At 39.3% G+C, this 14,613-nt stretch overlaps 2 protein-coding genes across 3 annotated transcripts; one reads left to right on the forward strand and one right to left on the reverse strand.

The window, feature by feature from the left end:
• Positions 1–6,748: 6,748 nt before the first annotated feature.
• hopx (HOP homeobox) lies at positions 6,749–10,189 on the forward strand. The gene is made up of 2 exons (XM_079479160.1): positions 6,749–7,085; positions 8,559–10,189. The coding sequence occupies exons 1-2, from the start codon at positions 6,930–6,932 to the stop codon at positions 8,634–8,636; spliced, it is 234 nt and encodes a 77-aa protein (XP_079335286.1). The 5' UTR covers positions 6,749–6,929; the 3' UTR covers positions 8,637–10,189.
• A 1,882-nt stretch (positions 10,190–12,071) lies between these two features.
• Positions 12,072–14,516, reverse strand: spmap2l (sperm microtubule associated protein 2 like). Of its 2 annotated transcripts, none has more exons than XM_079479380.1 (6): positions 14,471–14,516; positions 14,190–14,220; positions 14,047–14,103; positions 13,203–13,904; positions 12,592–12,733; positions 12,072–12,302 (listed from the first exon to the last, which is right to left on the reverse strand). In XM_079479380.1, exons 4-6 carry the CDS (start codon positions 13,295–13,297, stop codon positions 12,189–12,191), a joined length of 351 nt encoding a protein of 116 aa, XP_079335506.1. In that variant the 5' UTR covers positions 13,298–13,904; positions 14,047–14,103; positions 14,190–14,220; positions 14,471–14,516; the 3' UTR covers positions 12,072–12,188. The 2 variants fall into 2 exon arrangements, with proteins under 2 accessions (XP_079335506.1, XP_079335507.1); XM_079479381.1 differs by lacking the exon at positions 14,471–14,516 and having other exon boundaries at positions 13,203–13,449; positions 13,773–13,904; positions 14,190–14,326.
• Between the last annotated feature and the right edge of the window lie 97 nt (positions 14,517–14,613).

Here is a 14,613-nt window from a genome sequence, read left to right on the forward strand (position 1 = left end):
TTTGGATGCTTGATTTCTTTACACAAATCGGACCAAAACTGAAGAACCATTTAACTTGATTGGAGGGATACTTCACCCAAAAAATTGAAATTCTTTCTTCGTTTACTCGCCTGCACAAAAAACGAAGAATGAAAACTGGAAAATTAATCCCGAAAGGCCTTCTTGTGTAACCGCAGATAGAGCTTTCAAAGACAACGTTAAATAAATAGTTATATTAATGGTTATGATAAAACAATCTAACCAGACAGCATGCAGCATTCATCTAGAATTGATGATTTGAGAATCTGAAAGATTAAAAACTGAATTGTGAAATTCTGTCAAAGCAAAAAACGTGGGAACTGTTGTATTCCCTTCTCTTTATTTCTAAAGGATGTAAAATGATTCTCTATTAATGTTTTAACCTCCATCTTTAACAAACAGAAGTGCTCAAGAAGGACGTTTGCATCAATAGAAGAACCACACAAACCGATGAAGAAGCGTTTAGAGAGCTTGATATTCCTCATTGTGAGGTTGTGCATGATGCCGATTTCAGACAGATATTCATCAAAGGAGAGTGAAGTGAAAACACTTGTGTTCCTTCCTGCTCTTTAAGACTTTAAGAATAGATCGGCAATACTTTCATCTCGAAAAGGAAACTGAGCACACAAGTCTTAGTTCTTCATTAATCACCCCACAGCTATAGTCACAACAGGGAGTAAAAATACTCCCTCCTTGACAAACCCTTACATTGAGGCCAATGTATGTAAAGATCTTCCCTGGCTTGTGTTGTGTTTGAAATAATGATTTCCATTTGTGAAGTCTTGGGTGATTCAGCACATAAGCTTTCTCTCTCACGCTGGTGATGCTTCATTAACATTGAAAATGAGCCCTGAAACATTTACAGACTTCCCTCTTGAAGTTGCTTATAGAAATTTGCTCTTCTTATCTGCGCTGATTATCAGCGAGTCAACCATTCCACATGAAAATAAATCCAACATTATCAGTTCTGGAACTCAAACAGCACACAGAGAGTTTGTGGTTGGCCAGTGTTGAGACGTCTCATTTGTTTAAAGATCTGATTTCTTATGGATCGTAAAAAGCCAATTCACATTCATAAGTGATTCCAGAAGCATTTGCGTGGTTTTATGTTCTGTATGATTTTGACAGAGTTGTTGATCCTGTTCCAACAAATTATTTTGTTAACATATTGTACCGTACACTTAAAAACAAACCTATGAAATAAGAAAATCCCTGTAAAATGACAACATATAAGGATATATGTTAAATTGTTTTCCCCGTTCTCCTTGTACATGTGTTGTCTTTTTTAGGTATTGTACGGTGTTTGACCGTATTTCAAAAATAAACTAAAAAGAAATAAATCTTATTAAAACTCACTGTAAATAAACTGTAGAATACTTTTTTCTTTTTAAATGACAGAAAAGGAGCGCAAATGAAAGTTTTTGATCGTATTTCAAAAATACAGAAAATCTGTTAAAACAGTAAAACTTATTTTACGTGGAAAATCTGTTAAAAAAACAGGATTTTTTTTTTTAATATTGTTATGTGAATTATGTCACTATTTTATTCTTTACCTTAAATTCACTGCAAAACATTTATATACAACTGAATTCATATGCACGCACACACACAGTGACGGAGCTCACAGCCATCAATAAAGTGCATCACATCTGAATAGTATTCAGGTGGTCATTTGGAACAGGGCGGTTCTCACCCGCTGCCCTCCTAAACACACACACACACACTTGTGTTGACGTAGCCTCTTTTCCACTACAAACCGCGGATATTTCATGCGAATGATGTCATAGGTTTCCTCTTGCCCAAATGAATGACCACATTTTCCCTTTTCCAAATCCAAGCAAGACTCTTCTCTTGTTCTGTGCTGAAAACTTTCACAGAGATGTTTTATTCCGTGGAACACTTTCCATTCGTGTCATTTATATCTTTACACTCATGTATGTTGCTGATCATGCATGCGTGTTGTCAGCTGCAGGGATTTTCCTCTCTGTACACAATGTGTATTGTTTTACAGGAAGCAGAGGAAGATTGTGGTGTTCCTCACAATAGGAAGATTGCGTCTTAGGGGTCAGCAACCCTCCCTGTTTCTTTAAACAAACATAATGTGAAGTATCTGTTCACGGTCCCCATGTGACCTCTCATGTAGTCAAATCTGATTATGATTCAACATTATTACTTGATAATAATAATTACGGATAAAAGTATACAGTCAGTTTTTGCAGTAATACATTTACATTTAGTCATTTAGCAGATGCTTTTATCCAAAGCCACTTGCACAGAGTTCGAGGAGCAATAAGCGATATGTCATACAAAGAGCAATAGTACAATAGGTGCTAATACAAAGTTACCAAAGCTAGACCACTAGCTGTTGAGAGAAAGAGAGAGGCTTAGGCTTTCTTCTCTTTTTTTAAGGTTGTGAGAGATGTGGTTGACCGGACCGCATTGGGAGGAATGTTCCACCAGGAAGGAGTTGTGAAGGAGAATGAGCAGGAAAGGGATTTAGTGCCCTTATGAGAAGGCAATACAAGACGCCGCTGGTTTTCTGAACGCAGGGTTCTTGATGGGGTGTAGGAGGGTGTGAAAGTATGCCGGTGCAGATCCAGTGATAGTCCTGTATGCAAACATCAGTGACTTGAATCTGATCCGGGCTTCAACCGGTAGCCAGTGGAGAGAGATCACATGAGCCCTTTGGGCTGTTGGAAGATGAGGCGTGAAGTGTTTGTTGATGAGCAGTCCGGCTGAAATGAGAAACATATGAGACCAGATGAGAACTCACAGGTGTTTCAGGTCATGTCTGTTTGCATTGAATGATCAGTAACCATCACTAAATCTACACTTTTACAGAAGGGCATGTGAACGTTCATAATTGTAAAAGTATCCAAATCTTATTCCATCCTCACAACGATGAACCTGGACACACGCAGAATGCTTTTTTAATCCATTCCTGTCACGTGTATAGTTACCTACATGCCTTTGTTCTCTCTCTCGTTTCCTCTGGTGTGTTTCAGTTCCAGATGTGTTCAATGGATCTGGTGAGGGAGGGGTGAGTTATGTAACAGTCATGTGCCATTTGGTCAGTCTGTCTTTCTGTTTTTAATATGATTCCTCCAGCATGTGAACCACCGGATTCCCGCTGAAGCTGCAGTACTAATACTATAAAAACTACAGTTTTATATTTTCTGAAAATATTTAATGCAGCGTTTCTGTGCAAAAACTGATGTCAAGCATGAGAAGACAACACGTTTAACAGTGTAAAGAAGTCAGAATGCTTGAAACACCGTTGCAGGGCCACTTTAAGACTAGACCCAGACTAACTTGAATGTTTAAACTGAACTGAACATAACTTGCCCTGACATATCTAAAAATAGATCACCCTCATTGTTTTGGCTTGCACACCAGTCATGTTTTTTTTCTAAAGCATTTTTCGATTAAAAAATCCTAATGCAGCTATGGCATAGTCCTGTGAAACCAAGTCTAAGAGCGATAGTGGTAGCGATTTATTTATACACATAAATAATTCACTTCTGTATTTTGTTTCCATTGGAGGAGATTGTGGAATATGATGGAAATATTTCTCAACAGAGTTCAGGTGACATCATTCACACACTTCTGATTTACATCTGACCACACGTTCTGGGAACCTGCTGACACAAGATGATCTCATCAGAAATGATCAGAAATAAGGAACACAACTGATGGATGTGATATTTTCAGTGTTGTATTTGATCTGGTCTCGGTTTGAAGAGCAACTCCATCTTCTGCTGATTCATGTCAATCTTGATCGGTCACAAAAAAACAACTTTATTTTCATCCAGACATATTTTGTCTTCACATTGACATAAATACTTCACATAGTAGCGGCCCACATCAATGCACTATGAGTTTTGATACTTGAATACAGTGCTGTCGTATTGAGTCCGGTCTCGAGATATTTTTCTGTGGTCTTGGACTTGTCTTGGCCTCGTTGGTATCTGCATTCGGACTTGTCTCCAATTTGGTCATAGCTCTCGATTTTTTTTCTCCTTCCAAACAAAACCATTGATGAAGCATGCTTGTTGTGATCTGAAAACTGTTGCGACCGATTGTTGACTCGAGAAAAAGAGCTGCTCGTGTCCATCAGTTTCCTCCAAATAAACCGAACGTTTTCGTGACACACAAAGAGATCGACACTCATCATACAAACATCATCAATAGTGAGTATCATCAAACTAATCTAGATAAACAGATCAACTGCAATGCATGCTGGGAGTCATGAATACGTTTTGTCACCCAGTATGCATTGCAGCATGAAGCTTTCGTTTGTTGAGTTTTATACACTAATTCTTCATGTCTGATTGTTTCAGCTATTTATACGTTTTTTTGTATTTTATGTCAATTGGAAGATTGTTACACTTCAATCACTTCGGCTTTGTGACTTTGGTTATACATTAAGAAACTAAAATGACCTAATTCGATCCGCTTCTCGATCATTCTAAATACAGCATGTGATCTGTCTTCATCTAAACAGTGTCTTGGAAGGTTCCTGATTTCTTGATTTTTGCATGAACTTTGTCTTCCCCACCCAGCTTACAAACAACAACAAAAATCACTTTCTGCACTGCAAACATTTTTTTTTATGTTTTGAATATGCTACATATAACAAAAATAATAACTTCTTATTCTGTGTGTACTGAACAAACTTCGTCCACGGCATGTAGCTCACAAAAATTATTTTATTGACCGGAGTGGACTTGCAAAAATTATGTAAACTCAACAAACAGAAAATTTCCCAGCATGCACTGTGGCATATGTAGTCAAGATTTTTAAAAGGATTCCTGTTTTAGTGTTTGCTAACTTCATTCGAGCCGTTGTTGTTGAAAATGCTTAGTTCCCTGTTGGATTTATAGATGTTTTCTATGTCACCATGTTTGATGTTTGTGTTTCTGGTGTTGAGGTCAAGTGCATGACCCCATGGTCTGCTCATGTAAGTGGACAAACTGCTTGAGCGGTTACTGAACCGATGTTTTGGTCTGTCTCCATAGACTTATGTTAGAGCATATTCATAATGTTATAAAAATAATATAATATAAGAAAACTATTTTGAGTCTGATGGACTTAAATCCACAGTTGAGTTAACGCTTCACTGCAATAAATGAGAACATTTAGTTTAGATAAACTACTATCAAGCAAGAAAAAGCTTGGGGATTTTTGTTGTTGTTTGGGGTGTGTTCTTAAATAGTTTTACAGTGTGTGATTCATGTTTCTACAGAGTAATTCCTCCCGTCCACACCTTTCATTTCCTCCTGTCTCCTCCCTGTCATGTCATCCAGACAACTGTGACCTTCACCGTGACCTTCCCTCTCTCTTCATCTGTTAAGGTTTTACACACAGTGATCGCTTCAGAAACAGTCGAGTGAATATGCAGTGCTAAACCTTTATGAAATAGTACAGCGCAAATTGTTCAGAAGATGAAATAATTACCTGAGCTCATTGTGTGAAGAACAAGAGCCTCTGGCAGTCAAATCGAGCCTGTGCTCACAAGATCAAGTGTGGGCACTGTCTGACAAACCCTTGACAAAAAACCTTCATAGAACACAACCCTGAGTCATTAAAAAACTCAACACGCTCTCCGCAGAAACACCATACTGTAGGAGTAAGTGATGATAGAAAGCTTTGAATGTTGGATTTTATTGTCAACTGTAAACAGATAAAAACTTCACAAACTTCTTCATGACAGTTGACAGATATTTTTGACAGTGTGTGCTAATCCCCACCCCACTTCCTCTCCTCCCTCCCGGTCCAACCCATAGCCCTCTATGGCAAGCCGAATTAACTTTTAATCATTCTCAGGATATGAATTCTTTATATCAACAATTCTTGATATCAACAATCACGCCATCAATCGCAGAAATCACATTTTTGATATCAACTACTAAAATCGATTATTCTTGATATTTCTAATTGGATTTTCACTGTAGTTTTGCATTGATATGTAAAACGCTTGCAAGCCGATTTGACTTTTAATCAGTCCCCGGTTATCAATTTGTGATATCAACAATTCAATTTTACTAGTAAACATTATAGTTCTTGATACCAGGAAAATAATTTCTACTAGTAAAAATTTAATTGTTGATATAAAAAATAAACACCCTGAGAATGATTAAATGCTAATTCGGCGTGCCATAGCCCTCTATTAGCCTTCGATTCTGCACTCAAAGAATCACTGCAAGCTTCTTATAAGTGTGTACAGGCCTACATCTGTTTTCACACATCACGGCATCACACAAAACTCACCATTCAGCATTCCAGCTGTTTGCTTAAGTTGACACCAAAGCAAACACGAAACACACACGATCTTCACATTTAACACAAGAGACTTTTGATTAAGCTTTTACACACGAGGAAAGAAGCAAAGGTTTGTACATATGGTCGAGGAGCAGTCCTTTTAATAATGTTTGCTAATACAACTTGCTAAATCTAATGAAACCTAAATAAATAAATAGGCCACACATACAAAATAAATAAAATGTAATAACAGGAAAATAAATTGATGAATAAATGCCTATAGGACATACTTCACCCATAATATAATATAATCACATGCTTGTGAAAACACATCTGTCATGTGCATCACTCCTCGGATCCTCGGTGACGTCATTAAATATATAGTTCTGAATGATCATTGAACGAGCAGTCGGAGTTCAGACATCATCACACACACACACACACACACTTTAAATAACACACTGCATTGTCTTTGGGAAAGGGGCGTTCACTGTTGATCTTTCTCTCTTGGTGAAGTTACACACAGTGTTCTGCTCTCTCACCCCACAGCATTTACTCGCGGAGGCTGCTGGGGTTTCTGAAGGATCTGGACTTGGTTTGCCTGGGCGACTGTAGAATCAGACCACGCGATTCTGTGAGAGCTGCGCATCATGAGCGCGCATGGGAACGCGGGGTTCGAGGTGGATTTAGCGGATGATCAGATTAAAGTTCTGGAGGAGAACTTCACGAAAGTGAGCAAACACCCAGACGAGACGACGCTGATGCTGATCGCGGCGGAGTGCGGGCTGAGCGAGGAAGAGACGGCGGTGAGTTCAATACGAGACCCGCAGAACTCATCTGATGACGCGCTGAGCGGTCGAAAAGTGACCATCTCCTGTATATGACAATATATGGTCTATTTATGGTCTATTTATGATCAATATGTGGTCAATATATGGTCTATTTATGGTCAATTTATGGCCAATATATGGCCAATATATGGTCAATGTATGGTCAATATATGGTCAATGTATCGTCAATATATGGTCAATTTATGGCCAATATATGGTCAATGTATGGTCAATGTATGGTCAATGTATGGTCAATATATGGTCAATGTATGGCCAATATATGGTCAATATACGGTCAATATAGTTTGCTTTCGCAAACATTTACATTTATTCGTTTGGCAGACGCTTTTATCCAAAGCGACAGGACTGTTCACAAACCACCGATGCGTTATTGCAGCACAACCAGATGGCTTATTTGAACAGGGAGAGTTTATGATGATAATAAATGTTCATATTCTGTTGTTAGTCTTAAAGTTAACGCAAGGTGCTTTAAGTCACTCTATGTCATTCCCTCATTAACCTTCGGTTAAATGCGCAGTACGCGGATAGAAGCTTGTGGAGTTTAATCCCGCAACGTTTCAGTCAGCCGCCCATAAGTCACCCACAGCTTTATCTCTTCCTCTCGTGCATTGTGTTCTTTCTTGTTTTGCTGTCAGGGCTCAAAATAACACGATGACAGCATTAAAGACGAGAGGGTGCGCTTGTGAATGGAGAGCTGACGCGCGCAATAGCGCTCTCCGGATGCGCGTGGACAGGGTTGCGTGTTCAAACACATTGAGCCCGATGATGTCTAACTAACCCACACATGGCGTGTAATCGAGTGATGTTGTAATGTCTAATGGATATCTTAAGGCCGGTGAGCAACATCTTCTATGGTGACAGTGTGAACATTTGTTCATCATGCGATATAATAATGACCATAATTTGACCATTGTTGATGCAGAAAGATAAACTGAGCCTTCCATCTATGGCTTTATTTCGTAGGCAAATATGACCTGGGGAAGCAGGTTTGAATAACAAACTCGGTCTTTTTTCCGGGCATGTGATATCACCTCTTTGCATTATTTGAATGTTAGGAAAACTCAAACTCAAAGGGTGTGGTATGAACACACACACAGACACACATAGACACACACAGACACACACCCTCTCTGTCTTCTATTTGCTGTAAACCGGTCGGTCCTGCTGACAAACACAGGCATTTTGTGTGTGTGTGTGTCAGAAGGTAAGCCTGTGATTGGTGGATATCTCTAGGGTAAAGTGTTTGGCTCAGAAACTCTGATGATGAATTTGGAGGCATAGATGCCCGGGGGACACAAAACTAATGTTACACACACACCTTCACGCTTTTCTAATCCTCATATTAAACATGAGAATGTGTCTCTTTTAAAAGGACCTGTGAAATTACTCTCTCTCTCTCTCTCTCTCCCTCTCTCTCTCTTTCTATAGAAGTGGTTCAAGATGAGAAACGCTCAGTGGAGAAAGGCAGAAGGTCTTCCCGCTGACCTGGGATCAGTGAAGGATTGAAGGAAGGAAGACCTCAGTCCTCATGTTCTCTTTTTAATATTCCGTCTTGTCTTCAGTAGTCAAGCTCCCACTTTTGTTTTTGCTTTCTTCAGGACACTCTCTGAAGATCGAAGAGCTTATTTTATTCTTTTTTGTTTAATCTAAGTTATAATATTTGGCCAAAAGCAAAGTGTACATGTGCCATGTGTTTTATTAATATCTTAATCACCTGTACGTATATAAATTAAATGTAAAAATCTGTATATAATGACATAATCTGTATACATACAGGGTTTTATTTCAAATGAAGAATTATTAGCTACCAAAACATGACTTTCTCATTTGCCTTTTTATGAAAACCGAACAGAGGAACATCTCAAGATGCTACACTTTTATTTTTAAGCCCTCGGGAAAGATAAACAAACAAAATCGTTTTATTATCTCAAGTGTTTCTCTTACCAGCGAGACCTTGGAGATGTCTCCTGCTTCTCAGATGTTCCTCTACTAGAGCTCCTGAAGCCATCTTAACCGATACTTTAATGGAAATACGATCGAGACCACAGTTAAAACCTCTGAGCAATAATGTTTTCTGGCAGACTGAGTGTGAATGTACTGGATGTAAACTGTAACAGCCCTGAGGAATATAAACATTGAGATGAAAAGATGCTGTTCAATGAATACACTGATGTTGTGACGGATGCAAGAAAACGCAATACAGGACAATACAGGAGATGCCCCGGGCCAGTAGAGATGCTCATGAGTGTTTCATAAAATATTCAAAATGTTTCAAACATAAACAATGAAGAACTGAAGCAATGTTTGAAAGGTTAGCTTCAGTGACCGGGAGATTCTGACTGCTGTGTGTGTGTGTGTGTGTGTGTGTGTCTGTGTGTGTTTTCTGAGCGATGGGTGTGAAAAATGTTCCACACCCACTATGGAAAAACAAACATGTTTATTTGACTATAGCACAATGCTCTTCTGTGCACACACACTTAACAGCACGAGGTTTAACCGCGACGGGGAATCACTGAAGATGTTTGAAATGGAAATTACACTGGAAAATACAGATATAAAAAATACATCAGAAATGTCATAAAGTTACACTTAAGAATAAATAGTAATGTATAACATTAAAACTAAACATGGAATATAAACGTTCGACAAAAGATCTCCAAAAATCGAACAAAACCTTTGTAATTGTGTCTAAAATTGAAGTCGCATTTATCTCTTACATTCATTCAATAACCATATCACTCTTTAGATCACGTCAGTTTATACGTTATATTATGAATAAAAAAAGAACTCCTACTAAATGTGGGCGATTAATCGAAACGTAACCCAAACCGCCATTCATGACCTCTAATCGACGTGCCGTCGGTTATTTCGAGAAATATTCTTCGCCCCGCATTTTTGCTCCCGTTTAGTGATCACGGGGCTTTTATAAAACAAATGTTCAACAAATAACAATTAATAGTTGGTATTTCCTTTGGTTCTTTTAAAATAAAATAAGAAATGTTTTATTAGAAAAAATATATTGACAGTGCAAACCATGTCAGTGACCTACGTCACCAAACTGCAGTAAAAAAAACGAAGTAAAATAAACAAACAGAAAGTAAATCTTACTTTTGCAATCACATCTTGAATATTGTGGACCTTTCTATTCATTTTGTTGACAGAATTATTTTTGGTCAATCCCCCAGTCATTCTTACCAGCACAAGTAGTAACAAAATAATCAAAATAACTATTGAAGTTTAACATCCATTTACATGATGTTAACACACAAATCAGACAATGCACCAGCAATTCAGTGTCATTCCCACAGTTGTGGTCTTGAAGAAAAATCTAGAACCCCTACGTCTGAGACCAATACAAAAGACACCTGAGACCGGTACCACACCAAGACCGGTCTCAAGTACTACAACATTAGTGCATACATACATCATCTGGTTTTGTCCCTCAACGACTATATTTTGAGAACAAATTTACATTTTGTTTTTTGTTTGTTATTTCCAGTATAAAATCAGAAAAATGACACAGAAAACAAGTGCGGAGAAGAAGTGAGTCGATCCGAATGATTTTATTAAGAAATGTGTCAGGATAACAGCAAACCAGTTTAAACAGCCTCATGAATATTTCATTAATGTGCGTAACACAGAAAGTCATGTACAAATATCAAACATGCAAAACAACTTCTTGTGATTTTCCCACGTCACATAAACATTCTGATCTGGTACAAATATAACACGCTTATCCTCCATGTGTGTGTGTCAGTTTGAGTCGTCGAGGCGTCTGCTCTTTTGCTCAGAATTGTCACACAAACACTTATTGTCCATAATGCTTTGTGGGTCAGGGCTGCATGATTCCCAGAAGGGGTCTTTGAGAAGGGTCGCCATTCCAGCACGCTTCCATGAGCTGCCAGCATTCCTCATCTACCGACGGCAAACGCCCCGGCTACGAGCCTGCAAAACACAAACATAAACATGTCGCCATTGTCACTGTTTGGAAAAAGCAACTTGTTAGCTTTCTTTATGTCGGTCCTCAGTTGATCTTTACTGGCACATTTCTCAAAGGCTTTTGGGAGTTTGATCAAACCGGTGCAGTGATACCAGAAGAAAAACGCATAGTATCAAGCGGATGCATGTCCACAGAATTATCATACTTTCCAGAAAACACACACACACACAAAGTCTTGAGTTTGATGTCTCTGTTGCAGGAGTTTCTGACTGTGTAGAAAGCCAATACCCTCCACCACATCCAGAGCAATCTGTGTGAAACAAACGGGTTCTGATCTCACAAAGACACTGTAGAGACGGACGTGTACCAGTTTTCAAAGCAAAACTGGATTGGGTCACCGTGATCCAGATACACAATTGTTCAGATTACCAAATCTGGATCACTAGTGCTCTACGGAAGCCATAAAGGGACACGGGGATTGAAATCAAGAAATATATATATATACAGTACATACAGTATCTCAAAGATAGCCTAGGGCTATGAGAAGACTGTGGATAAAGGTGACCTAAACTCTATTGAGCATCTCTGTGGGGCAAGGTCTCTAACATCCACCAGCTCCATGATGATGTCGTCATGGAAACCTGTGATGCTCTCGTGAACTCCATACCCAAGAGGGTTAATGTAGTCGTGTTTTAAATCTTTGATCATCGTCTTTTTGTGAAGCACTTTAGTCACCATAGGGTGCTTTTAAATTGTGCTATATAAATAAAATGTGTATTGTTAAAAAAGTAATACTAAATTGAGTTATCTAGATAAAAAAAGGAGATTAGGGAATAATGATACCCAAAAACACAAGCACGAGTTTCAGAATATTTATTAGAAAGCCTGTGATTCATAAAACAGATGCTGATGGTGTGAGATTCTCACACAATGTTGTGAAACCTGACGTCTACAAGCATTAAAACACAAAACCCTGAGGTGCTTCAGGGACCGGCGGTTTGGCAGCAGAGTAACACACGTGTAATACTTTCATTTCATTCACATTCCCTAGACAAAAACTGAGACGGTGATTACTAATCCAGAAGAGACAAAAACACAGAAAGAGAGATCAAATGTCCTCAGGGTCTCCAGGTGGGTTCTCTGGGGGGGATGTAGTCTTTAGAAAGAGCTTTAGGAGCGGACAGACCTCGGACCCGAGCGCTTGCTGTGGCATGTCTCGCTCCTCTTGAAACCTGCAAGATGACAACAGAAAACACAGATGGATCAGTCCAGGCTCAGGACCACAGACAGAGTACACACACACTCTCTCTCTCTCTCTCTCACGGGTCGGATTGGGCTCTCTGGTTGTCCGTCGTCACAGAAGTGTCTGTTTTCTCTCAGTTTGGGCAGTGACAGTTGCTCAAGTCTGGGGCTCATCTTGGCTGTTTTAGCTGCGTATGAGATTAACGTCTGTACGTTCTGAAACACAAAACAACACATGCACATTCTTACAATCTACCGGGGTCAAAGTGATATTCTCACCTGTCTATCACAGGTGAAGTCGGGGTGATTGGGTTTGGGACGGGACAGCTGAAGCAGTCGAGGTGAGATGACCACGTTCCTCACGCAGGGCTTCACGTGCCAGATTGGACAGTCATGCTCGCACAATTCTGTGTGTGAAGAACTACACACACACACACGTTTCATTTAAAGCAACTATTATTGTCACATGTTACAGGGAACATTCTCCAGCTGGCTTGACAACACTCACAAACTTAAAAACGGTCTGGCACGCAGGTGTTCTCAACTACGTTACATGAGAAAAATCCACCAGCTTTATTTAACATTCCAATTATTTAACTTCGGTATTTACTTCACAAACAAATTGACGCAAAAGCAAACACGACACAATTTGCGAGTCTGTAAAAAGCTTCAGAGAAATAGAAACTCTGTGTGACGCTGCGGTTCAAAATAAAAAAACACAACTGCTGTGGTGACACACGAGACCATAGTCTAATGTTTGACATCATCTCTCAGGCCTACTGAAAAGAACTCAAGTTCAGATCTCGCCATCCTCAAGGACTTATTTCTGGCAGCATCTGTGAGATCTCATGAACGTATGCTCTGGAGGTCAGGGTCACGTGACCTCTTACCTCACTTCCTGGGAGCTTCGTCCTCTGAATTTGGGAGTTGCAAGACGGATGATATCCTCATACTGCACTGTGCGAGACGGGTGGGAGACCTTCATCGTCTTCCTCCTCTCCTCCTCTTTCTCTTTCTCTCTCCTTATACAAGAGAGCGGATGTTTGGCAAATGAAGACAACGAGACGAGTTCAGTAAGTTAATGTATAGTTCCATGTTTATGGTCATTTCACCCGTAATTTTTCTCAGGAGAAATATCTGAAATGCAGATGAGACTTAATCTGCTCTCTCATTGATGTCTAAGAGAACAATTGAAACATTAAAGATCTGTGATTTCTAAATCTCTTTTTAAAAGCAAACACCGAATCACTAAGAGGTGTACTGTAATGTTTCATAATGAAACATTGACACGATCACATGCCACGTATGCAGTATATATGCAGTCAAGTTCCTGAACGCGGATCTCAAACTCTCATTTATTATTAACCTCACACCTGCTGAAACAGCTAAACCCGACCTCACATCACTGCACACAAACACACGCTGCTGTGTTTTATAAGTGGAGCAGCTGTAGTTTGTACCTGAACTCAATCTGCAGAGAAGAGAAATCTTTCTTGTTCTGAGACAGGGCTTTTATTCTGGAGCTTGGAACGGCTTGCAGGGCAGAACAGGACAACGGCCATATTGATTCCTGATTTCCCCATGTCAGCATCCTGCAACACACACACACACACACACACACACACACACACACACACACACACACACACACGACACACAGAAGGGGATTTGTGCACATTTCTGTTGTGATATTGGTGGCAACTGTTAATTACTGTGATTACACAGAAATGTTACCATGGCCTTGTGGACCAAGTTGTCTTTGAGAGCTTAGGTTGAGCTAGAAATGAAATCCTACAAAAAAAAAAACATTTAATAAGCAAACCGAAGAACTGAATAGAAAACACTTTAAAAAGTGATGATGTAATCTGTGTACATACCTGTCCCAGTCAGATGACTTCAATTCAATGTCTTCCAAAATAATAAAGACGAACATTTAACAGAAACTCACTTTAAATAACAAAACTAGTACTAATACTTATTTTGTTTACAAACATTTACATTTGGCAGACGCTTTTATCCAAAGGGACTTACATTGCATTATTCTATACATTTATACACAGGTATCTGCAATCCCCTGAGATCCAACACACAACCTTGCGTTGTTAACACAATGCTCTTAACACTGAGATACAGGAAAGCTATAAAGGTAGATTTGTACCTGTGTTAGAGTTCATTCTGTCCCGATAAAGACCCCACCGGTATTCTGGAAGCTGTGTGCTAATGTCACAATAGTGACCAGCTGTTGCCAAGGAAGCTGTTACTGTAGCAACGAGTGTCACGTGGTCCTGCTTTCAAAGCCAG

This window comes from Barbatula barbatula, assembly GCF_947034865.1.
Source record: "Barbatula barbatula genome assembly, chromosome: 18".
Taxonomy (NCBI): domain Eukaryota; kingdom Metazoa; phylum Chordata; class Actinopteri; order Cypriniformes; family Nemacheilidae; genus Barbatula; species Barbatula barbatula.

Excerpts from the sequence above, each read along its gene's own strand:
- hopx (XM_079479160.1), top strand. The coding sequence starts at position 6,930 with ATGAGCGCGCATGGGAACGCGGGGTTCGAGGTGGATTTAGCGGATGAT. Across the intron at positions 7,086-8,558 it reads TGAGCGAGGAAGAGACGGCG|AAGTGGTTCAAGATGAGAAA; the intron begins GTGAGTTCAATA and ends CTCTTTCTATAG.
- spmap2l (XM_079479380.1), bottom strand. The coding sequence starts at position 13,297 with ATGAAGGTCTCCCACCCGTCTCGCACAGTGCAGTATGAGGATATCATC. Across the intron at positions 12,734-13,202 it reads CGAAGCTCCCAGGAAGTGAG|TTCTTCACACACAGAATTGT; the intron begins GTAAGAGGTCAC and ends GTGTGTGTGTAG. Across the intron at positions 12,303-12,591 it reads ACTTCACCTGTGATAGACAG|GTTTCAAGAGGAGCGAGACA; the intron begins GTGAGAATATCA and ends GTCATCTTGCAG.